At 40.7% G+C, this 22,007-nt stretch overlaps 2 protein-coding genes across 3 annotated transcripts in view; both read left to right on the top strand.

The window, feature by feature from the left end:
• LOC116702030 (microtubule-actin cross-linking factor 1) overlaps nucleotides 1–7,266 on the top strand; it is a 15,297-nt gene extending 8,031 nt beyond the window's left edge. The window contains exons 12-15 of the mRNA XM_032536094.1: nucleotides 1,643–1,860; nucleotides 3,056–3,178; nucleotides 4,177–4,285; nucleotides 4,956–7,266. Coding sequence (XP_032391985.1) covers nucleotides 1,643–1,860; nucleotides 3,056–3,178; nucleotides 4,177–4,285; nucleotides 4,956–5,203 — 698 coding nt within the window. The 3' untranslated portion in view covers nucleotides 5,204–7,266. The remainder of the gene's footprint in view (nucleotides 1–1,642; nucleotides 1,861–3,055; nucleotides 3,179–4,176; nucleotides 4,286–4,955) is intronic.
• Nucleotides 1–21,388, top strand: part of bmp8a (bone morphogenetic protein 8a) — a 27,164-nt gene extending 5,776 nt beyond the window's left edge. The window contains exons 2-8 of one of the 2 annotated variants that reach the window (XM_032535921.1): nucleotides 10,843–11,379; nucleotides 17,636–17,828; nucleotides 18,804–18,952; nucleotides 19,089–19,268; nucleotides 19,694–19,773; nucleotides 20,176–20,286; nucleotides 20,654–21,388. In XM_032535921.1, the coding sequence (XP_032391812.1) occupies nucleotides 10,887–11,379; nucleotides 17,636–17,828; nucleotides 18,804–18,952; nucleotides 19,089–19,268; nucleotides 19,694–19,773; nucleotides 20,176–20,286; nucleotides 20,654–20,803 (1,356 nt within the window). In that variant the 5' untranslated portion in view covers nucleotides 10,843–10,886 and the 3' untranslated portion in view covers nucleotides 20,804–21,388. Of the gene's footprint in view, nucleotides 1–9,973; nucleotides 11,380–17,635; nucleotides 17,829–18,803; nucleotides 18,953–19,088; nucleotides 19,269–19,693; nucleotides 19,774–20,175; nucleotides 20,287–20,653 lie in introns of those variants that run through there. The other variant, XM_032535920.1, reaches the window with a different exon arrangement.
• Nucleotides 21,389–22,007: the final 619 nt, after the last annotated feature.

Genomic DNA, 22,007 nt, shown 5'->3' on the forward strand with positions numbered 1-22,007 from the left:
CTCTCTCTCTCTCTCTCTCTCTCTCTCTCTCTCTTTGTGGCTGGCTTCTCCAGGCTTGTTGTTGTCTGCTGGGGCTGCTGCACTACTTTTTGTACGAGAATGCTGCTGAGTGTCTTTTGAAGAAGGGGGAAACCCTGACTCTTTGGGCTATCTCCTGCTAAGCATAAACCAGGCATGACCTCCACATACATTTATACACATACTGTGTATTCACAGCAGCTGAGATGCTCCTTTGCAGCAAGAAGTGAAAATGATTTCAAAGAGCTTGTTGAAAAACGAGAGAAGAGAGGCTGTGCTTTTTGCTCCCACCAACCTCAAATATTTTAAGCAAATACGCAATGAAAGTGTGTGAGACATTTTTCACAAAATTGGAGACACTTGCCGTTGCTTAAAGGAATGGTTCGACTTTTTGGGAGAGCCAACATCATGACATCACGTCTGGGCTAGCCGCTGTTCCAGAAGCTTCTGTGACTCTCTCATTTAGTATTTCCGTCATAGGTCTTTCTGAAGTTACTTTTCCATAGTCTTAAGACAAACTGGCTTCCATGACAGCACTTGTTATTGGAAAAGAAAACCTTTGAAATGTTGATAAAGTAAACGATTACTCAGTGAGCACAGAAAAACTACAACACCCATGAATATGTTCTAACGCGGGTACTTAGGCCATCCTAAAGTAATATTTCTCCGTTGATTAAAAACTTCTACAGCATCCAGTCTTCTCTGTCCTGCTGTTACAGCCAGGTCCCTCGACTCGCCTGTGAACTCGTCCCATTTATGGGAAATGGTGTTCTTTAATGGCCGCTAAAAAACTGAAATAAATCAAAAATACAATATTAGGTTATTTAAAAGAAAAAAATCTATCAGTCTTATCTTAAAAAGGCGAGTCACATGACATACTGTTGAGAGAATGTCATTAAGATTTTGAATTAGTTTTTCTTAATTCTGGAGAAAAACCCAGACATTCCATCTGCCCGCTATACACCCCACTGTGGACGTACAATGGAATATGTGCTGGACTGGTTTTTGGCCAGCTGCCATGATTACCTTTTTGTTAGCTTTAATTCTCGGGAGGAAAACCAATGAACATATTTTTCCAAAATGTTGAACTATTCCTTTAAATATATAATCTGTGAGCAGTTTATTAGTTCTCAGTTGTTGAGAAAATAATCTCTGTAGTGCAGAAAATGTTTATTCTGGCAATGAACAAGAAAATATTTGAAAAGAGAACTACGAGCTGTGGATTGGAGTTGGTTGATAAATTTGTCTGCAGCGATGACGGTGTGTCTCCAAAACGTCTCCACAAACGTGGATGACTTGCTGACTTTCTTTGCGTATCAAATTGATTAATTTACTCCTTCTTTTGCACTCAAACCAAACACTCTCACTCACCTCTCCCCTTAAAAACAAGTCAACCAAAGTGCACTTAAGACTCCCTGAACCCCTCGACGCACCCCTCCAGACACTGCCCCTGCTCACGTGCACTCTCATATGACACATGCACTGACTCATATCTGCAGCCAAGGAAGCACTGACTCTCTCCCTCACTCTGCTCGCTGCCTCTGATGCCCCCTGCCGGAGGGAAAATGTGAGCCGACACAAACGAGCCAACTCATTTGTCTTTCCTCTCTCTGTTTCTCTTCAGCTCGTGGCCGCACCAACCTGGAGCTGAGGGAGAAGTTCATCCTTCCTGAAGGAGCGTCTCAGGGTCTGGCCGCCTTCCGCTCCCGAGGTCGACGCTCCAAACCGGGCTCCCGCAACGCCTCGCCCACCCGCTCTTCCTCCTCGGCCTCCCACAGCGGCGCCTCCCTCCCCTCTGCTCCCTCCACCCCCGCCACACCGACAGCCTCTGCATCGTCCAGGGTAAGAGCTGACGTCAGTCTGAACACATTTTAGAGTTGAGGCAGGATCTAATTTTATTGACCTACAACGGTGTCTGAAATCCAGTTATTTTAGGTTTTTATTATTTTCTACACACAATGAAAGGTTTCTCTGCTTCATGTCCACTCATTACACTGCATCAATGACAGAACAGGAATATTAGTTTGTTATGAATCTTATCAGTTTTACAGAACACCAACCTTTAGTGACTTCAATAAGATAACGGATAACTTACTCAGGTTTAAAATTATGTGAATAAAATTGAATTCTATACCAGTTATACATTTAAAACCTGCAGGTGCCTTTTGTTCACACTGAGATAAAACACAGAAGACAACACGGTTAAAGACAAATTCAACAAAGTCAAGAAAATGACACAGGACACTTTACACAGCATTATTTAACACTGAGACAAACATGATTGTGCAGATTAAAATGAAATGAGACATGAAAAATTAAAGATCACTCGAAACTCTTCCATCATTTATTAAATTCCTCATTTAGACGCATTAAAGGGGACTAAAAAGAGACAAGGAACAACCTTCTCTGTCTGACGCACACATCTTTGTTGTGTGTTCGAGGCTGTAAAGGCAAAAAGAAACACTCATAGGCATGTCAACCTGACTACATGTAGTCAGTAGTGTTGTCATGTGATGTAAGTGATGCAACAGCACTGTTATGTTTGTTTATGAGAGAGAGAGACCGACTGAATGCATTTTGTATGCGTGTTTGTGTGTTTTTATGGGTTTATGTTATACATTGTGCAGTTGTTGTTGTCATCCTCCTCTTGTCAAAAATCACCACATCCTTAACTGTGAATTTCTTTGTTTTTTTGTTCTTGTTTCTTTGTTTTGTCTTTCATCTTTGTGCCTGTTCCCCTCGTTCCTGCTATTCCTTCTAACCTGCCTTCAAAAATGTCCTTCCTGCATTGTTGGGTTCTCTATTTAAAAAACAAAACAAAAAAATGAAAATCAAATCATCTGCTTTACACAAAAATACACTGCGCTGCACTTCCTCGCTATCCAACCGCTGCTCCCCAACCCTCCATAACTCCCTCCCACCTTCATTTGCTTCCTTCTTTTGCTGCTTTGCTCTCGTCTACCCTTCCTTCCATACATCCATCATTCCTCCTTCCCTCCTTCCTTCCTTCCTTTCTCCCTTCCCTTCCACCCTTCAGTCCTCCAATACTCACTCGCGTGACTATGCCAAGCCCTGGCTGGCACACAGTAAAACTCCAACGCCAGCCAAGTGCCACTGCTGCCCAGATCTCGGTCAAAGCCACACCACTCCTGGGCACGAGGTAACACACTCACCCCACCCACCTAAACCACCCACCCACCTGTCCCGCCCAACCCCACCCCCACTGAACGCGCTAAAGCACTAACGCACACTCCCGGGTTCCCACTCACCACCGTTCTGTAATGGGAAAACTTTGAGCCCGCGGTTTCATTGGTTTCCATGTTTGAGTTAAAGATTACATCATCTCCTAAGGGTTGTGAAAATGTTCCGACCTGATGTGGTCGTGCTAAAACCTGAAAGATGACATTTTAAAGATGCAAGGTCTTAGTTTGACATTTGAATGTATTATAAACGGTGTATTCAAAAGCAGTTCAAACTAAACTAACATTTAGTCCAGAAAATAATTGTAAAACATAATTTTGTTTATCGCCGCAGTCTAATTACCTGTTTAATGTAGAGTTGTGGCAATTAGCTGATGAAGTGATTAGTTTTTTGATTGATTGACCAAAAGAATCATTTGCCAAAAATGTTTGGTTTTATAACCAATGAAGTCATTTGAAACAGCTATAACTTGGATTTTTATAAAAACATTGTAAATGACAATGTGACAGAAGGGATGAACCTGCATGGAATTATCACTTGATTTGCACTTTTGATTTGCTGCTGGTCGTTGTTTTATGTCGAGTAAACTGAATATGTTTGGGTTTAAAAGGTTTTCACTGTTTTATAGAATGAATGGTTAATCAAGAAAATAACCAGCAGATTAATCAATAATACAACATAATCAGTTGCAGCTCTATATCAATGCTTTATTCTCTTTTATATAAAAGATGAAAATAACACCTTTCGCAGTAACATTTGTAGAACTTGCATGGATGCCTTTGTGTTTGTATAGGTTTCATTTGTTGTGTCCATGTATATGTGATGTGCTGTTGGTTTGTTGAGGAGTATGATGATGCCATGTTTGCATTACTAGTGTGTATCTAATGTGATGCATATCAGTAACGTGACCTCCAGGGTCAGTTATGCTCAGCTGATGTGTCCTGTGTTCTCCTGCAGGGCGCGACGTCGGGGTCCAAACTAAAGAGGCCGACGTTCCACTCGAGCCGAGGCTCCCTAACCGGAGAGAACGGAGGAGCGCCACACGCCAGCAAACCATCACGAACTGGTGAGACGACGGTCACGTTTGTACTGCAAACTCCTTTTATGTTCACTGAATGTCAGACTAGCTGCTCTGGGAGCCTGTGCTTAGATACAGATGTAGGTTGCTTTAAGCTAAATTGTAAACACAGGTTGCTTTGAGCTAAATGCTAAAGACAATGCTAACATGTATCATGTTTACCATGTTGGGTTAGCATGTTTATCATTTTAATTAATGTATACTGTTTGTTGATCCCCAGTGGGGAAACTACAATTTAGCTAGTTAACATTCAACATTTAATTTAGCGATAAAATCCAAAGAAAAGCTGAGGCTGATGGGAATGCTGTTAGTTTTGCAGGTAATATTAAAAAATGAAAGACCTGATGATTGAAGGTCATCAAACTTATTACCAAACGGCATGGCTTTTGGTCCAATAGTTGTCAAGACATTCATTTAAAGTCACAATGTTAACCTCATGGCGTTCTGACACAGCTCTAGAACAAGTCTGTACAAAATGGTGTGCCAATCTATGGAGTAGATGTTGAGATATGTCACTGGTTTGTTGCAATAAAAATGATGCTGCAATAACTTTAAACCATGTCATTCATTATAAACGAATGCTTTGCTTTTGACAAAACCAAGACATAGTTTGCAGATTCTTTGCACTTTTAATCTCTTTTCGCCGTCTTCCTGCTAGATCCGAAGCGAGGGACGTCCACAGCCAGTGGGCCGACCAGCCGAGCCGGCAGCCGGGCGGGCAGCAGAGCCAGCAGTCGCCGCGGTAGCGATGCCTCAGACGCATCAGAGCTGCAGGACGCCCGTTCCGTCTGCTCTGACGCCTCGGACACCCCACGCCGACCCGGTACCGGGGCCAAACCCTCCAAGATTCCCACAATCTCCAAAAAGACCCCCAGCCCAAAGACCCCAGGGGCTGGGAAGAAATAACACCAGCCTCAGGGAAACTGGAGCAGAACCAATATTCCTCCGTTTCACAGAGGGTGGACTGCTATCATTGGGCATTTTGGGTGTACCAGCTCTTTAACCTAAAGTCTAATCTAAGTCTAACAGGGCTTATCTAGAGTTTGTGCACTACGACTGACATTTCCAAGGGGAAAGAAAGAGATGGATAGGATGAGTGAATCTCCTTCTCACTCTTTCCCCGGTCTCATAAACGGACTGAAAACATGCACAAGAGGAGTAGAGTTCTGGTCTGGTGGTTCTAGGCCAGCATCTGTGGGGTCGAGACTAACTTTTCCCCTTTAAGAAGCGACCCCATTTTGCCTTCCAGTCTATTGCTTTATTTTTCAAGAGTTCCCCACCCGTGTGGAACCAAACACCATCTGACCTGACGTGATGCTGCCTTACTTATACACTTCTGTCAGAGAAAGAAAGTCTTTAAACTGCTTTATGCCACACTGACACACAGATACACAGAGGTGGGGTAGGGAGTGGGACACACCACCACCACACCGCCAAAAACAAAACAAAAGCCCAAATGACATTCAGGAAAAAAAAAGAATTGTGGGTCATTATTTTGGCTTGTGGGCAAGATGCCTCAACGATGAGTTTAAAAAGAAAATATGCAACGACTGCCAAGTCCCTTCCTCCGGACGGGCTGGTGAGAAAAACCGTCACCTCAGCAGATCTACACAAGCAGACACAACGTGTGGAGAGCTCAGGAGGCGGGACGCATTGTCCGACACACACACACACACACACACACACACACACACACACACACACACACACACACACACACACACACACCGGCTAACCTCAGACTCAGAGGGTCGGTGGTGGTGACGGTAGCAGTGGTGGTGCTGCTGCAGCTGAGGGCAAACACTCACACACACAAACACCGCAGAGCAGACTCCTCCTGACCGCTGGAACGTTGAGATCAGCCTTATGTGTGCATTTCAGCAAAGGGCGGTATGGTTTTGTCACATGCCGGCATAACAATCCAACACACAAATAACACAAACTGGCAATAGAAAGGACTATTTTTATGGTAACAGTCGACTTACATCACATTACTGACAATATACAATGTGTAACCTAACCCGATTAGTTATTGACCGAGTTTGACAACCAGCATGCACTTATTGTCTCTTTCTCTGCAGTTCCACCTTAATGTCTACGCTGCGTTGCCCTTAGCAGCCCCGCAGCGCACACACACACACACACACACACACACACATACACAAACACACACAGTGGTGTGTATAATGTGTGTCATTGTTACAGGAAATGATAGAGGTCATTGACTTGATTCACTGAATGCAAAAATTTTAATTTGCGAATGTCATTTCTTTGTTTTCTTCTTAGTGTTTTCTGGTTAATTTATAATCCAGTTGTACTATTGTTAACTAGCTTGAAAGAAAGATCTATTTATTTTTCAGTTTCATGTCATATCACTATTGGCGGAAAGTGATTTAGTATTATGGTTAAAGAAACAGTTTTTTGTTTTGTTTTTTTGTACCAAGGAAATGTCCGCTCCGCTCTTTGACATTATTTGTGTGTGTTTTCGACTTCATTGTAACATTCACTAGGTCACTGATTCCAGTGGCAGCCTTGTTTGTTAATTTTTCTTTTTTGCTAATGACTACAATTCCCAGACCATGACCAAAGGGGTTTGCCCTTCATGTGGCGAGAGAACTACAATTATGAATGACAAGAGACCTGGGACGAGCGGACCAATGAGAGCAGGTTTCTTCCCTCATGTCCCTCCCCACCATCTCTTCTTCTAGGCTTTTTTTCAAATGTCTGTCATTGACGTGCTGAGTTGTCTCTGTGTTATCTCAGTGTAAGAGATGAACTTTATGAAGAACTAATGAAATTACAGTAAGAAAGAAAACATCTTAAGGTGATTTTTATTTATTTATTGTCTCTGAGGGGAGGGGGATTCGGGGCGCAGGAGACGAGTCCTCCACCTTTTGATGCTGTGCTACTCTCAGTGTGACGATGAGGAGTCAATGGTGTAAAAGAAAACAAAAAACTGAAATTATAAACAATTTTTTTGTTCTGTTTTTGTATTAAAAAATATGCTTGCAGTAAAACAGTTTTTTGAATTTTTTATTATGCATTTGTGCACATATGAAAATGTCTGTGATTGTGTGTGAACATGTGTGTGTATGTACATGCGGGGGCACTATTAGAGCTGAAATGGTTAGTCAATCGATCGGCCAATTACCAGAAACTTCAGAAGTTAACATGATGATTGTCTTCATCCTCTATGATAGTTGAATATTTATTGTTTTTTTCCAAATTTTAATCAACTTGAACTCTTTAAACTTGGGATTTTCACAATTTTGAGACATTTTATAAACTATATAATGAATCGATTAATTGAGAATATAGTTGTCAGATTAGTCAATAGCAATATGTAATCCATAGAGAATGTGGGCTGGCTGTTTTGTCTATAGGATTTCTTCATTGTAAGAATATTTTTAGTATTTTAGTGTGTGATTTGCACACTAGAAGTATTAGTAGAAGTAGAAGTATTTCAATTTTTAGTAGATTCTTTTAAAGTTTGTGTGTAGATTTTAGGGTACTTTATATTCATATATTTTTCATGATTAGAAACATGTTTTTTGTCTTGGTGAGATAGTTTCCAGCATAGGTTTTTTGCAATTAGAGTATGTTTGCATGCTTCGCTGCCTGACATGGCATGGCACGGCAATAATCTATTATGCACATATTTATTCTTGATCCCATTTGTATGATTTTAATCGTTTTTTTATTTGATTGGAATGAGCTAAATGGATGTCATTTTGTTTACAGCCTACAGTCACTCATGCCCGACAACAGACCGCAGTCTCAGTGACCGGACGTTTTTATAGATAATTATCCTGTAACAGATAAGGACATCCCATTAGATCTTCACTTCACCCTTATGTGGTGTTCGGGTCCGTGGGACCCATTTTCAATGTTTGCTCAAAGAAAAATAATGTTATTTATTATTTCTTCTAACTCAAACTCATTGGCCTTGGCTCATTTTCTGTGAAGAACATAAAAAATAACTTGCACACAGTTGAATTTTCTTGATTTCTTCACTCTCAGTCCATCTACGCCATCTTCCCTGCAGTCCATCTGTCATCCCAGACTTCCCTCTCTGATGACAGCCCTCGCTTTGTTCCACCACTTCTGTCTCTCAGGAATGCCATTTTTCATTTTCACTTGGGTTTATATGGTTTTAAGGGTACTCTGCTCCCCTTCATTCCCTCTTTGTCACTCATTACTTCACTCCATCTCTGTCCCAGCACCAGCTCTTCTTCATTTTCTCTTACTCCTCTGACCATTATCAGACAAAACCTCCTCAAGTTGCAGACGTGCAGAGCGAAAAAAAACAAAGTGGGCAGAGCGTTAATTCCTCGCATTTGGGACTCGCCCTTTCGGCCAGGACAAAATGAACCGCGGTCAGTTTGGTTCGGTCAGTGTTATTCATGCCTTTCAAATTCATGACCACAAGTACCAAGCCGCTTTGAAGAAAAGAGTACACAAACACGGGCTGGCACAGGGCTGAACCTCACTACTATATTTTAGTCATTTCTTCCCTCCAAAGTCTTTTTGGTTTAAACACACACACATGCACATAGTGTGTTTGCTGAAGGGCAAGTTAGGTAAACTAATGAACGGCTCAACAGGAAATAGTGTTAAACAGTGTACGCAAAACATGCCACTTCAGAGTACAAGTACGAAGTGTTTCATGTAAGCTCGAGGCCAACTATCTGTGGAGTTAAAATTGACTTTGACAATTATGTTTGAGATTCTCATACTGTATGTATTCTAGTGGAAGAAGTGATCAGTTATTTTACTTAAAGCAGCAGTGTGTAGGATTAGTGGCATCTAGTGATGAGGTTGGCAACCAACTGAATACCCCTATGCATCGGAAATTAACTGAATAAAGTGATAGATGCTTAGAACTTATCCAAATCTTTATGTCTGTTTTGACTTTATGTCATCGTTAACCTTTTGTAGATTTAATGATTGTGCACAATGTCCAAAAAGTAAAATACTATAGGCTACTTTTAAGTAGTAGGCGTTAGCTTGCCTGCTAAAATGAGCATGAAATGTAACTTCTACTGTTACAAAATGTATACAGTGATACAATAGCCATAGTAAAGTATAGATAATTAACATTATGTTTACGCTGGATAGTGTATTTTCATAGAAGAAGTTGGCTTTGGTGAGGCCACACAGTCCTGTCAGGGTGCTTACACTGAAAAATAAGAAAAATAAGGAGTTGAAAATAAAATGAGCAAGTGAAAAGATAAATTAATTAAGTTTTAAAGTATTTTATCGGCTCATTGGTAGTAACTTTTCTTCTTAAAAAAAAAACCTTGTCTGAAAACTTGTTACTACCTTTTGTTTTGGTAAACAGAGAAGTTAAATCCATTTCAAATCAGTTATGTAAGAATTTAAGAATTGCTGCTATTAAACGAGGCATCAGGCCACTTGGCGCACTTCCCACCAAGCTGCTTGAGACTCAACGTTGAGTAGCTATGAAAGGAAGCAGTCATGAGAAGATGAAAAGATAGACGGGTGGAGGTAAGAAGGAGAAAGAGAGATGAGGTCTCCCAAAGAGACCACTGGGAGGGGTGATGATGGGATGGAAGCCGAAGAAAGAAGTTTAAAGACTTGAAAGAGGGCGAGAGGCGGAGGCTGGGAGGGAAACTCCCTCCTGGTTACGAACAACTGTTACACTCTTCATGTGCGGGGTACACTCTCACTGCTGCACAGCTCTGCTGTTAGTGTGCACAAGAACTAGAAGAAACCTCCTCAAAGGATTACAATCAGGAAACAATTTCCTAGAGGTATCGTTTTTATAAATTGGATTAAGAAAGACATCTGGAACCCTAGAGATGTGTGGGTGGGGAGCGGTCATGAATGGATGATTAAGCACTCAAGGATGACTGGATAAAAGCTTCCAGCAATGGTTGCTCCACAGCAGATCATTCTCAGGAGGTATTTATTTGAACGTTGACTCACTGCAGGTGTGAACTTTATTTCCTTGTGTGGCCATGGAGGATTGGGAGCAAACCTGATGACACAGTTCTCCAATTTCACTCCAATCTCCGGGGTACCTGCTCATCACTGAAATTGCTTTCCATCCTCCAAGTTAACTACTTCAAAGCGAAGACCAGTCTTCCACAGGGGCTAGTTTGTCTGTATTCAAAACACATTGAAAAAGCTTGTAATTATGCCCTCACTCTCATTATCTCTGTTTCTTCTGGTGCACGACTGAGAGGTGAGAGAGAAGTGGATCAGTGGGGTGAGGAGTTTTTCCTTTTTTTTCCTTCAAGATTAGAGAAGGTAGAAGAGGGAGAGGAAGGCTAAAGGGGGAGGGAGAGATAAACAGAGGCAGTTTAGGACGGTAAACACGTCCCGTCCAGAGCCAGCTGTCCTCTAAACACATCAGGCATAAATCAGCATCTGTCTGAAACCAGGGGACAAACTGGAGTGAGTAGGAAACACTGTGGTTGTCAGTCTGGACACACTGGAGGGAAGATAAACTGAATAAAGGCAAGAAGAAAAGCTGACCATTTGTGAGGTCATATTTTTTTTATTTGTCAGCAGAGAAGAAGAAACACCAGCAGTCTCCCACAGCTTCTCTTGTCTTTGCAGCAAAATGAAACAGCCGCACATGAGCAAAAGCAGCAGCAGCGTCCTACAGAGCAGATCCAGTTCCAGGCCCCGCCAGCCTCTCCTCCACCCGAGGACCCTGCTCCTGCTGCTCCTGCTCGGTCTGTCCCTGTGGAGCCAGCAGGCCGAGGGCCTGGTCCATTCCAGCTTCAGACGGCTCAGCGGCCGCGAGAAGAAAGAGATGCAGAAAGAGATCTTGTCCATCTTGGGTCTGCCGGGGCGACCCAGACCCCACCCGCCGCTACGACCGCCCTCCTCTGCACCACTTTTCATGCTGGACCTGTACCACGCCATGTCGGCTGATGGGGAGGATGAAGGGAATGAAATCATTTTAAACGGACCCGGGATGGGGAGGTTTGGAGGGGCAGAAAGGTTGGCTCAGGTCAGCCATGCAGTCCTGCCCACCCTCAGCACCCACACACCACCTCTGGGCACGGTGGTCAGCGAGGCCGACACCGTGATGAGCTTCGTCAACCTGGGTGAGTACTCTGTTACTTAACACCCGCCACTGGGTAGATAATCCCTGGAGAGAAAGGGGCACACAGGAAGTGCTGCAGCAGTAGCCTACTCCACTACACTTTACATGACCGCTGTAGTTAGCCTACTAGTTACTTTTCAGATTAAAATTTTAAACAGAAAACCTATAATTACTTAAAAATAGTATATTATTGAACTAGTAACATATGCATATAATGAGTTTCCAAAAATCATAAATTGTATATCCTATTGTACTACCAACTTGTAACATGGAGTATTGTAGTTAAAATTAGCTCCACCCCAACTTGACATAAATGTTGCCTTGGTGAAAAATGATACCATATGTGTTTTGGTGTATTTCCCTCAGTATTATTCATTTTTCTATTTCTATTTTTTATTATTAATCTAGCCTACTACAAGAAAATGTGGATCATATGTTTATTCAGAGGTAGCATATTTTGAAAGACCAAATCCCCTATTAAATAATGCTCCCATGCATGTGCAGAACTGCTAAGTAGCACATGTTGATAGGGAGCACATATAAACAGAACAGCGGCTACAACATTAATACGTAAAAAATAACAGGTAAGCCTAGAAGTGCTAGAGGGGGGTTATGTTTCCGTCTATTTTATGGTCGGATGCAGTGACTTCCTAGAGACATATTCCATTATATAACCCAACGTAAAACCACACTTAAACAAACAAGATATATTGTGTTAATTAGTAAGCTTCAAATGTATTGTTAGGTATATTTTCTTACATTTGGAAAGAGCTAGGCTAGCTGTTTCTCTCTTAAAGGGATAGTTCACCGCTGGAAAGATGAATAAGTATTAAATTGGGTCATTTAATGTAGTAGAAATGTGAAAATTCTTTAGATGTTGGTGCCTTCTAGACAGAGAAAAGCCAGAAAATGTATTTTTTGGCTCATGTGGATGAAAGACAACAACTCCCAGAATGCACTTTCTTCGCTTTCCTACGAGTCCTCTCCCAACCCAAAGAGATGCAGAAGGAGATCTTGTCCATCTTGGGTCTGCAGGGGTGACCCAGACCCCACCCGCCGCTACGACCGCCCTATATATATATGTATCGCCCTATATATCTAAAAAAAAAACGGTTTATAATACACAGCCGTGAATTTGCGTGTAATGTAGAATGGTCTGCATTTAGCAGTCACAAACTCCACCAGCGGTGAGCAGTTAGTTGGATACGAGTGCCCCATTTCTGCACCAGTCCGTGTCAACACAGCCCACCTCCATGAGTCTTACCCGACAGAGCAGCATCTCTATCTTCTTGGAAGGCTGTTGTTAAGCCATGTTTCCATAAGAACAAAAACCCAGCTGTGTCTGAACTTGCGTTGGGAGTTTTGTTGAACTTGGATGTAGTGGACACTTGCAAGCAGGATTGATGGGACAGGTGGCCGGCTAGCGTTAGCTTTCCATATAGATCATACTCCTGGCCTTGTCCCCTTGCGGCACAGAGAAACACCGCTGGCGGAGGTGCTGATCCCCGTAGCAGGAGAAGCTTGCGTAGTGTGTCGAGTATTCCGTCTGTAATAAAGTTTCCTGCATGTTCTCCGATCTGTACCAACGTATCTTGGTGGTACACATGTGCGGTAGTTTGAATACACATAATTGCAAATTTGCTGCTGAAAAGAGAAAGACTGTTAGCGACGCGTAGCTTCATGAAGGCTGACACTCGACTTGCACCGGCTAGTGACAGTCCCACCCCCTATGGGTGGGTTGAAAACATGCGGAACTAGCTGGTTGTAGTTCATAGCCTTTGGGCAAAAAAGCCTCCGATGGCGCTAAATGACAATTTTTGCATCTTCAGCTGCTTTTTTCCAGTCCCACAATATCTAGTCTTTCGAAAATACTACCGGGTTTCTACTGACGCAAAGTTTATTGCTAATCTTTGAAGTATCCCTTTAAGTCTTTGTGCTAAGCTAACAGGCAGCAACTTTGTATTTAACAGACAGACGTGAGAGTGGTTACAATCTTCTCATCAAACTCTTGGCAAGTAATCAAATAAGTGCATTTCCCAAAATGTTAAACTATTCCTTTATCCTTACTTTTGAATCATCAGTTTTAAGTTACGGAGCAGGTTTTTACTTTGTGGTTTGACTACAACATGAAAACTCAAATGAAATTACACCGTGTGTGAACTTGATGACACTGACAGTGACATGTCAATGCTACCATTTTAGATTCTCCGCTCTGCAAATTTTCCTCAAACATTCACCCCCACAGAGAGGATTAAAACCAATGTCAGCATGGCTGAACTATATTGGTAGGTTTCCATTTCAACCCAGCATTCCTAAATCTACCAGCCTCACTCTGCAGCTGCTGCAGCCAAACTGGGCTGAGCGGCGCACAGTAGCACTGAGAAGATCTCTCGAAGGATGATGGATAGGGATTGATGATAAAATATAACTAGTTAACATAACCAGAACAGTTTAGATCAGGGGTCTCCAACAAGTAGCTCGAGAGCTACTGGTAGTTCGCGAGCAGGTTTCCAGTAGCTCACTAATAGGTTGACAAACTGAGACACAAAATTACCACAATATTAAAATTGAGGTAGCTAACTTTGTGGGCCATTGACGTGTAAAGTTGTATTTTTTTCTTGGACTCTGATGGGAATTTTTTCATTGATGTAGCTAACTATGTGGGCTAAAGAAGTGTAAAATAGTCACAAACCTTGATGTGAAGTTATGATTTATTCATAAGCTTTGGGTTTTGCATTTTCAACAAACAGTAGCTTCACTGATCTTATGTGTTTTATGTAAATAAATCTAAGCGATGTGATGCAAGTAGCTCATGGCCACTTTTGATATTTTAAAGTCCTCAGGTGGAGAAAGGTTGGAGACACCTGGTTTAGATCTGTATTCTACAGAGGTTTCTGACTGTTCACCAGTCAACCGAGAAGATACAAGCTATCTCAGAACCATGACTTAAAGGAAAAAACATAAAGATTACAACAATATGGTCTCAAACATTTCAACACATCATACTAGTGCTTAAAAAGTGGGAGTAATTGATTCTCTATATTTAAATTGTCTGTATTCAGTGAATTTGAGTGATGTGGTCCATACATAATTTGATATAATTGGCGATACTTTATACAGACCTTAAACTATAAGTTGATTAATTCATCAGTCCATCAACATGAACATTTTTGCCAACAATTTGAATGACTGATTAGTCGTTTATGACATTTTCAAGGAAAAATAAAAGTAAGAAATACCTGGTACCAGCTTCTAAACTATGAGGATTTTCGTTTGTTGTCATATATGAATTATTTTTGTTGTTGTTGAATATTTTAGGGTTTTGGATAGTTTGTTCGACAATCAATCAACAGCAGATTATTTAAAAAAAAAAAAAACAATAATTCACTTATCCAAATATTAATAATACTGTTAAACATTGCCACCCAAATCCGGTGTGAGTGTTTGTGCTTCCTCCCAAACCACACAGTAGCCTGACTGATGCCTATCTGTCAGAGCATAAAAGTTAAACATCCTCTTCTCAATGGCTTCCTTCCTCCAGCTCCTCTGGAATGGGATGGTGATCTGCGCCCAGTTTGCCGTGGGAAACATCATCTGCTCTCTGTGCTCTGGGTCTCTAAAGAACTCACATCAAATGAAGGGTTTACTTTTGGAAATTCTCTTCTGTTTTGGAGAATAAAATATACCATTAAATGAATCAGTCAACACTGCAGAAACACAGCATTTCATCCTCCAAAAAGCCACAATGTTGTAAACAAAGGTGACTCAAAAAGTGACTCATGCTTTTAACAGTGACCCACAGCAAACGCCAGGGTTTCCTTTCAAATGGTGAAGCTTTTATTTAGTCATGAAGACCTTTCATTGAATCTACACAGAAGCGTAGCTGAACACATCACACAGACCCAGAGGACATGAAATTAATCTGTAGCATGCATTCACTGTTTGCATTTAACTTGCATGCAACCTAAATAATTAAAGTAGCAATATCGTTTAAAAAAATAAATATATATTGTTATGTAAGTAAAAGCCCTGGATTCAAAATCTTAATTTAGTAAAGAGTCAGTATTTTTTATTATCAAATTGTACTTTAAGTAACACAAGTAAAAGCATTCATTATGCAGAATTGCCCGTTTCAGATTTATACATATCATCACTTTAATGTTGCAGCTGTTAAAGCTGGAGCTACTTTTATTTACTGCTGGGAAGCAAAGTCTATTGTCAAAATTCTTTAGCTGAAATGTATCTTGTAATAATAATATGACTCTGAAAACTAACTAAAGCTGTCAAATATAGCCTAATTACTAAAAATAGGGCAATATTTGAAACCCAAATGTAGTAGACTCGAAGTATAAAGTAGCATGAAATGGAATTACATAAACACAAGAACCTCAAACTGTACTGTACTTACTGTAAGTATGATACTTGTGGAATGTACTTAGTTACATTCCATCACTGCCTGTATGTTGTTAACAGTATTTTTCCTTCAAGCTTTTGCATTTGTCACCTGAGACTCCGCAGATATGCTATATCAACGTAGTTTCTGAAACTAATCTAATCAATGTGTGTAGTTCATGTAAGTTGAATCAAACAGGCATGGGTGTGTGTTCCTACGCATATGTAATGGGAAGACACAGCTGGTTAGAATTAAAGGCCCCACTGACACACACCTAGAAAAAAAAAGCAAACGGTCCAAATCAAGATGAAAATACTGCTGTGGAGGGAGCGACTCTAAAAATACCAGGCAGGGCTGCAATTAGTGGTGTGTGTGCTGAGCAGCTGCTGTGGTTCATGGCACTAAGTGTCTCTAATTACTATGGTTGTGTGTGTGTGTGTGTGTGTGTGTGTGTGTGTGTGTGTGTGTGTGTGTGTGTGTGTGTGTGTGTGTGTGTGTGTGTGTGTGCGCATGCATGCAGCAAAACCCAAGTGACCAGATCCGTTTCGTGTCCCTGCGGGGTTCCACAAGGACACACATGTACATACCCCTGTGTTTCTTTTTAATGTTTGGATTGGGTGTTGTTATTTAACAGGAAGTCCACATCGGTACAAAGTTTCAGTCAGTTTTTCAAAGTTTTGGCAGAGTTAGCGTGGAACACGGCATGTTTTCCGCTCTGTCAGCAGCAGCTGTTGAGGTGCCTCTGAGCAAGGCATTACCCCTTCATGCTGTTCAGTGGAGTGTGATGCAGGATGTTGGAGAAAAAGAGCGTACACGCCTCATAAATCTTCTTAGGGTAAATAAATCTCAGAACTGGCGCAGGGTAAAACTTGGTGTGGAATTTATATATATATATATATATATATATATATATATATACTGTATATATATATATATATATTTATATATGTATATATATATATATATATATATGTATGTGTGTATTTTTTCTTCTGTGAGAATGAACAAACACTTCTATTTTGTTGCTACTATGATTAAACTGTGCCGAGTTGAGAAGTTTTGTTAATTTGTTCAAAAAACCAAAAAAAAAGTGTAAAAGCAACAAATTGTGAGGGGGATATTGGACTTCTTGCTCCACCACTGTTTCTGATAGCTACTAACTATTTACTTCACAGAATCAGCTTATAAATGATGTATTTACATAGACTGAACTACACAACAGTTAAAGCTAAAATTCTACTTAAACATTAAGCATCACTTATAATCATCATTAATATAATAAAAGATTATGACTACTACTTTTACTTTATTTACTATTATTTTAGTTTGTACTTACACTATATCTGGTTTCTACTTTTACTGCAGTGAGTTGGACTACACACAGGACTTGTATTGTAGTATTTTTAGTTGTATTGCTAGTTTTGCTGAGTAAGTCTTCCACCACTGTTCTCCTCCCTTTGTGTCACTGACTCATCTCCCAGTGATCTCCTCTCCTCCACCTTCACTCTCACAGTTGCAGCATTTTCTCATCTTACATCAGCTTTGAACTAAAACTTTCCCAATCTGAATTTCACGGCTCTCTGTATCTGACACAATTCACCAGACTCTCTGACTAAACTGCACAGCTGATCTTTTCAGTATGTAAGGGGTTAATTTAAAGACAATAGAACTTTTTAATCAATCTATTATATACTGTTCATCTATCAACCTATTAGCCTTCATGTAAATACCAGTGTTTGACATGTTTGCCTTCTGTCAGTGATTTGTGTGTGAACACTTGAAGCACTGTTTGCATATTTTCTAGTTGAAATGTCTAACAGAAATCTCTCTCTCTCTCTCTACCCCTCTCTCTCTCTCTCTGCAGTGGAGCAGGAGCGTGACCTCTTGCAGCCTCGTCCGTACTGGAAGGAGTTTCGTTTCGATCTGACACCCCTCCCTCAGGGTGAGACGGTGACGGCAGCAGAGTTTCGCATCTATAAGACCCTGACGATGGGCCAGAGGGCCAACCGGACGCTGCATATCTCCGTCTACGAGATCCAGCGAGAGACCAGACACAGGTTACCAAAACACTTTCTGTCCCCGATTCTATTTGCTGTTTTTTTCTTCTTTTTCTGCAAAGTAGTTTGTAACTTTGTTTGGAAAATATTCTTCTTATCTAAGAAAAAAATCAGATAGCAAGACATTTTTATTCTTCCAGATGAAAGATTCAATCTTTGTTACAGTGCTTTAGATTGCAACATTGCAGTTTCTTCTTTGATATTTTAATTACGTTTTTGGGAGTTGGGTTTGGGTGTGGCAAAAAACACCATCCTTCAAACAGGCTAAGAGGGTTTCGAGCTGTGTTTGTGAATGTTTATCCCAATAAAGTATACTTGAGGAAAACAGTGAATCCCCTAAAAGATCCTGGGTCTGACCTTTGACAACTCCCAATGCTTTTAGGGTGAGAGAAGACAGAAAAAATGCCCGTGGAGACAAAATTGCATCTTTGCAAACAGCTTTGATTGTGAAAGAGTGTAGTCTCACTTTGCCAGACCGTCCTCCAAAGCGCGCTCAAGGAGGTCTGGCTACCCCTCACAGCATTCGGGGATGGGAGGAAAATATGCATCCTCATCATGAATCGTCATGGGTGGCGCTAAACTCCGCACAATAGTCGTGCGAGAGAAAACTCAGATTGGACAGAGAGTCTCGCTGGCTGTCTCAGTTTACCCTGCAGAGATCTGAGGAGCAGTCAACAGTAGTCCTCATGAATCCACCGAATTTAAAGTTCCAACACAAAGAAAGCGGAAGGAAACAGAAAAATGCATGCATCCGGCAGAATTTCCTGCAGCACCGGCGCAATCAAAGGATATAGACTAGAAGGAGTGTAACATCCTGTCAAATATTCAAATCAACTATTGGATTATTATTATTTAGGTGTGTGCTTACCATTTTTTTTGTTTTAAAATGCAATACATTGCTTTTATTTAAACATTCATGATTTTCACTTTTAGCTGATTGATCAAACTGACAATATTTTCTGTCTTTTTGCTCAGAGAGCCAGAGCTGGTGCTGCTGGACATGCAGTCGGTGCCTGCAGGACAGGAGGGCTGGCTGGCCTTCGACGTCACCTCGGCCTCCAATCACTGGCTCCTCCACCCTCGCAGCAACCTGGGCATACGTCTCTATGTGGAGACAGAAGAGGGTGTGTGCACTACACAGAACCATCAAAATCCTCCTTTAATTGGTGTAATGTGCTAACTGGGTGATTGACACCAAGATTTTTTTAAAGACGTTGAACCGCTGCAAAACTCTATTCATGTTTCTGTTCCCTCTCCCAGACCGCTCCCTGTCTGCAGGCTGGATTGGGCTGGTCGGACGCAGGGGCCCTCGCTCCAAACAGCCCTTCATGGTGACCTTCTTCAGGGAGAGTCAGGTCCCGTGTCGGCCGCCACGAGCTGTCAAGCCACATCCCCGCAAGAAGAAACCCAAATACGACCTCCCAGTCCCCAGCATCCATAGTAAGGTTCCAGCGGCCCACGGTTTGTGGGATTAGAGCCTTAAAGTTGATGCTTTAAAGTTACTTCAATACACTCTCCCCAGTTGTTTGTCTCTTACAATGTTTGGGGATTATTAAAAGATATGTATCTGTATATCTCTATATAAAATGTTCCTTAGGGGAATAGTTATTAATTAATTCAGCTCATAAAATCTATGAAGAAATCACTTAAAGGAAGAAATTACACTGATTTCTTAGTATACAGATGTTAATAATTGATTAAAGTGAAATGTAATTCAAGGGAACCCAACCTCCGTGAGATATGATACATATCAGTGAGATTGTGGCTCGTGAACTTCATCTGGAAAACATTCAAATATAGAAATTGTAGTCTTAAAGCGAATTATTCACCTTGATCTTGCTAAACGTTTTTTCTTCTTTGTTCAGATCTGAGTCCTGCTAACAACGGAGGTCAGCCCTGTAAAAAACATGAACTCTACGTCAGCTTCAGTGACCTGGGATGGAAGGTCAGCTCTGAATTCAACTTCTTGGATTGTTCATTTATGTTTCAGCTTTAAGTCAGTTTAGCTCTTTTCATCGAGTTTTATTAATTTAGATTTCCATTCACTTCTTGCATACAAGATCAGTATCATTGTTCAATCTGCTTTTAACATAATATAATCATTTTCCAGACTTTATAATTTGTGAAGGGATTTTTACCATGTGATTGAAACATGGGTTGAACACTTAAAAAAGATGCCTTGTGAAATCTACTTAAGTAGAAGTCCATTCACATTAGCTCTCAGAAGTTTGATTAAAGAAAGACCCATGTCTTATTGGAAGTTGAAATATTGATCCTTCCTTGTTTAATGTCATATTACATGGCAGTAATATTTCTGAAGAGATTAAGGTTTTGCTTTTCTGCTCAGGACTGGGTTTTGGCCCCCACTGGATATTCAGCTTACTACTGTGATGGAGAGTGTTTTTATCCTCTGGGCGCCTGCATGAACGCCACTAACCACGCCCTCATCCAGCAAGTGGTCAGTACAGAGACAACCCACCTGACGCCCTGTTGCTTCATCCTGACATTTAAGCATCTCACCATGGACAGTTTCCACTAGAAAGTAAACCAAAAGTAGATAAATACTCAACACATACTGTACATACATACTACCCCTTTTCTGATCACCTCTGTCCTACATGATCATCTGCATCACCAGCCTTTTTTACTTCTTCTTTTAATACTAAAAGTACATTTTACTGATAATACGTATACTGAACATTCAGTTAAGTAGTATTTTGAATGCAGGACCACTACAGGAGTACTTCTTCCACCACTGCTCAGAGTAGGATAAGGTATTTAGTCAAATATCTGAATTGTAACTGTATCGCTCTTTGCTGCTACAGGTCCACCTCTTGAAGCCTGACAAGGTTCCTAAGGCGTGTTGCGCCCCCACCAAGCTGAGCCCCATCTCTGTCCTCTTTTATGACGACAACAACAACGTCATCTTGAAAAAACACCGGAACATGGTGGTTAAGACTTGTGGGTGTCTATGAATCAGAAAGGTTCCACTTGGACATTGAAGAGTAACAAAAATAAAAAAAGTACTGTATATGATTGCCCCCCCCCATATGAACTCTGCAGAAGCCTTTGTCATTGGTAAACAGGTTGGATGACAAAGATACCACAAATCTAATTTATCAGCTTTGTGATTACGTTTTGGAATTACGATTTAGGATCATGAATTTAATCATCTTCCAAACTCACAGAGCCAAAGTTGACTGATTTCAAATTAGCACTTTTATCATTTTCCTTTCATATCACCGCATTGTGTTTGGTATTTGTTTGTCCAAAATGTCAGCTGGGCCTTTGCACTAAATAGCTGAAGTACTTATTTGCCAACTTTTCCTCCAAACTGGGAATGCTGGGACCTTTTTATGCCTTTTTTTAAACAGAGAATTACTTTAGATTTAATCTTCATGGACAAATGGCAAATTGGCTGACAGAACATGCCATTAGTAACACCTGTTTTTTGTAACAAGAAATAAATAAAATCACAGCACTATTATTGTTGCAACACAGTCTATATGTAAAGAGAAAATGTAAAATTGTGTTGAATTAATAAAGAAATATTCATATTCTCTTGAATTATGGTCATGGTTTTAAAGTAGCTCAGTGTAAATAATCCAATCAAATTTCAAGTGAAACTCTTTGGATTTTGTGCTGTTCGTTAAACAAAATAAGACATTTGAAAATGTCACTTTTAGGTTGTAGAGATTTGTAACAGCCTTTTTTTTTAAACTTTTCTGATATTTTATAAACCAAACAACTAATTGATTGATTGTGATTATAATGGTTAATTGCAGCTCTGTCATGAATACACACAAACACTTACATTTTCAATTTCTGGAGCCAGCATGAGTGAGGACCCAACAGAAAAAAATTACATATACAGTGGTGTGAAAAAGTGTTTGCCCCCTTCCTCATTTCCTGTTCCTTTGCATGTTTGTCACACTTAAGTGTTTCGGAACATCAAACCAATTTAAACAATAGTCAAGGACAACACAAGTAAACACAAAATGCAATTTGTAAATGAAGGTGTTTATTATTAAAGGTGAAAAAAAATCCAAACCATCATGGCCCTGTGTGAAAAAGTGATTGCCCCCTAAACCTAATAACTGGTTGGGCCACCCTTAGCAGCAACAACTGCAACCAAGCGTTTGCGATAACGTGCAATGAGGCTTTTACAGCGTCCTGGAG

The sequence above is a fragment of the Etheostoma spectabile genome, chromosome 14 (assembly GCF_008692095.1).
Source record: "Etheostoma spectabile isolate EspeVRDwgs_2016 chromosome 14, UIUC_Espe_1.0, whole genome shotgun sequence".
Lineage (NCBI taxonomy): Eukaryota > Metazoa > Chordata > Actinopteri > Perciformes > Percidae > Etheostoma > Etheostoma spectabile.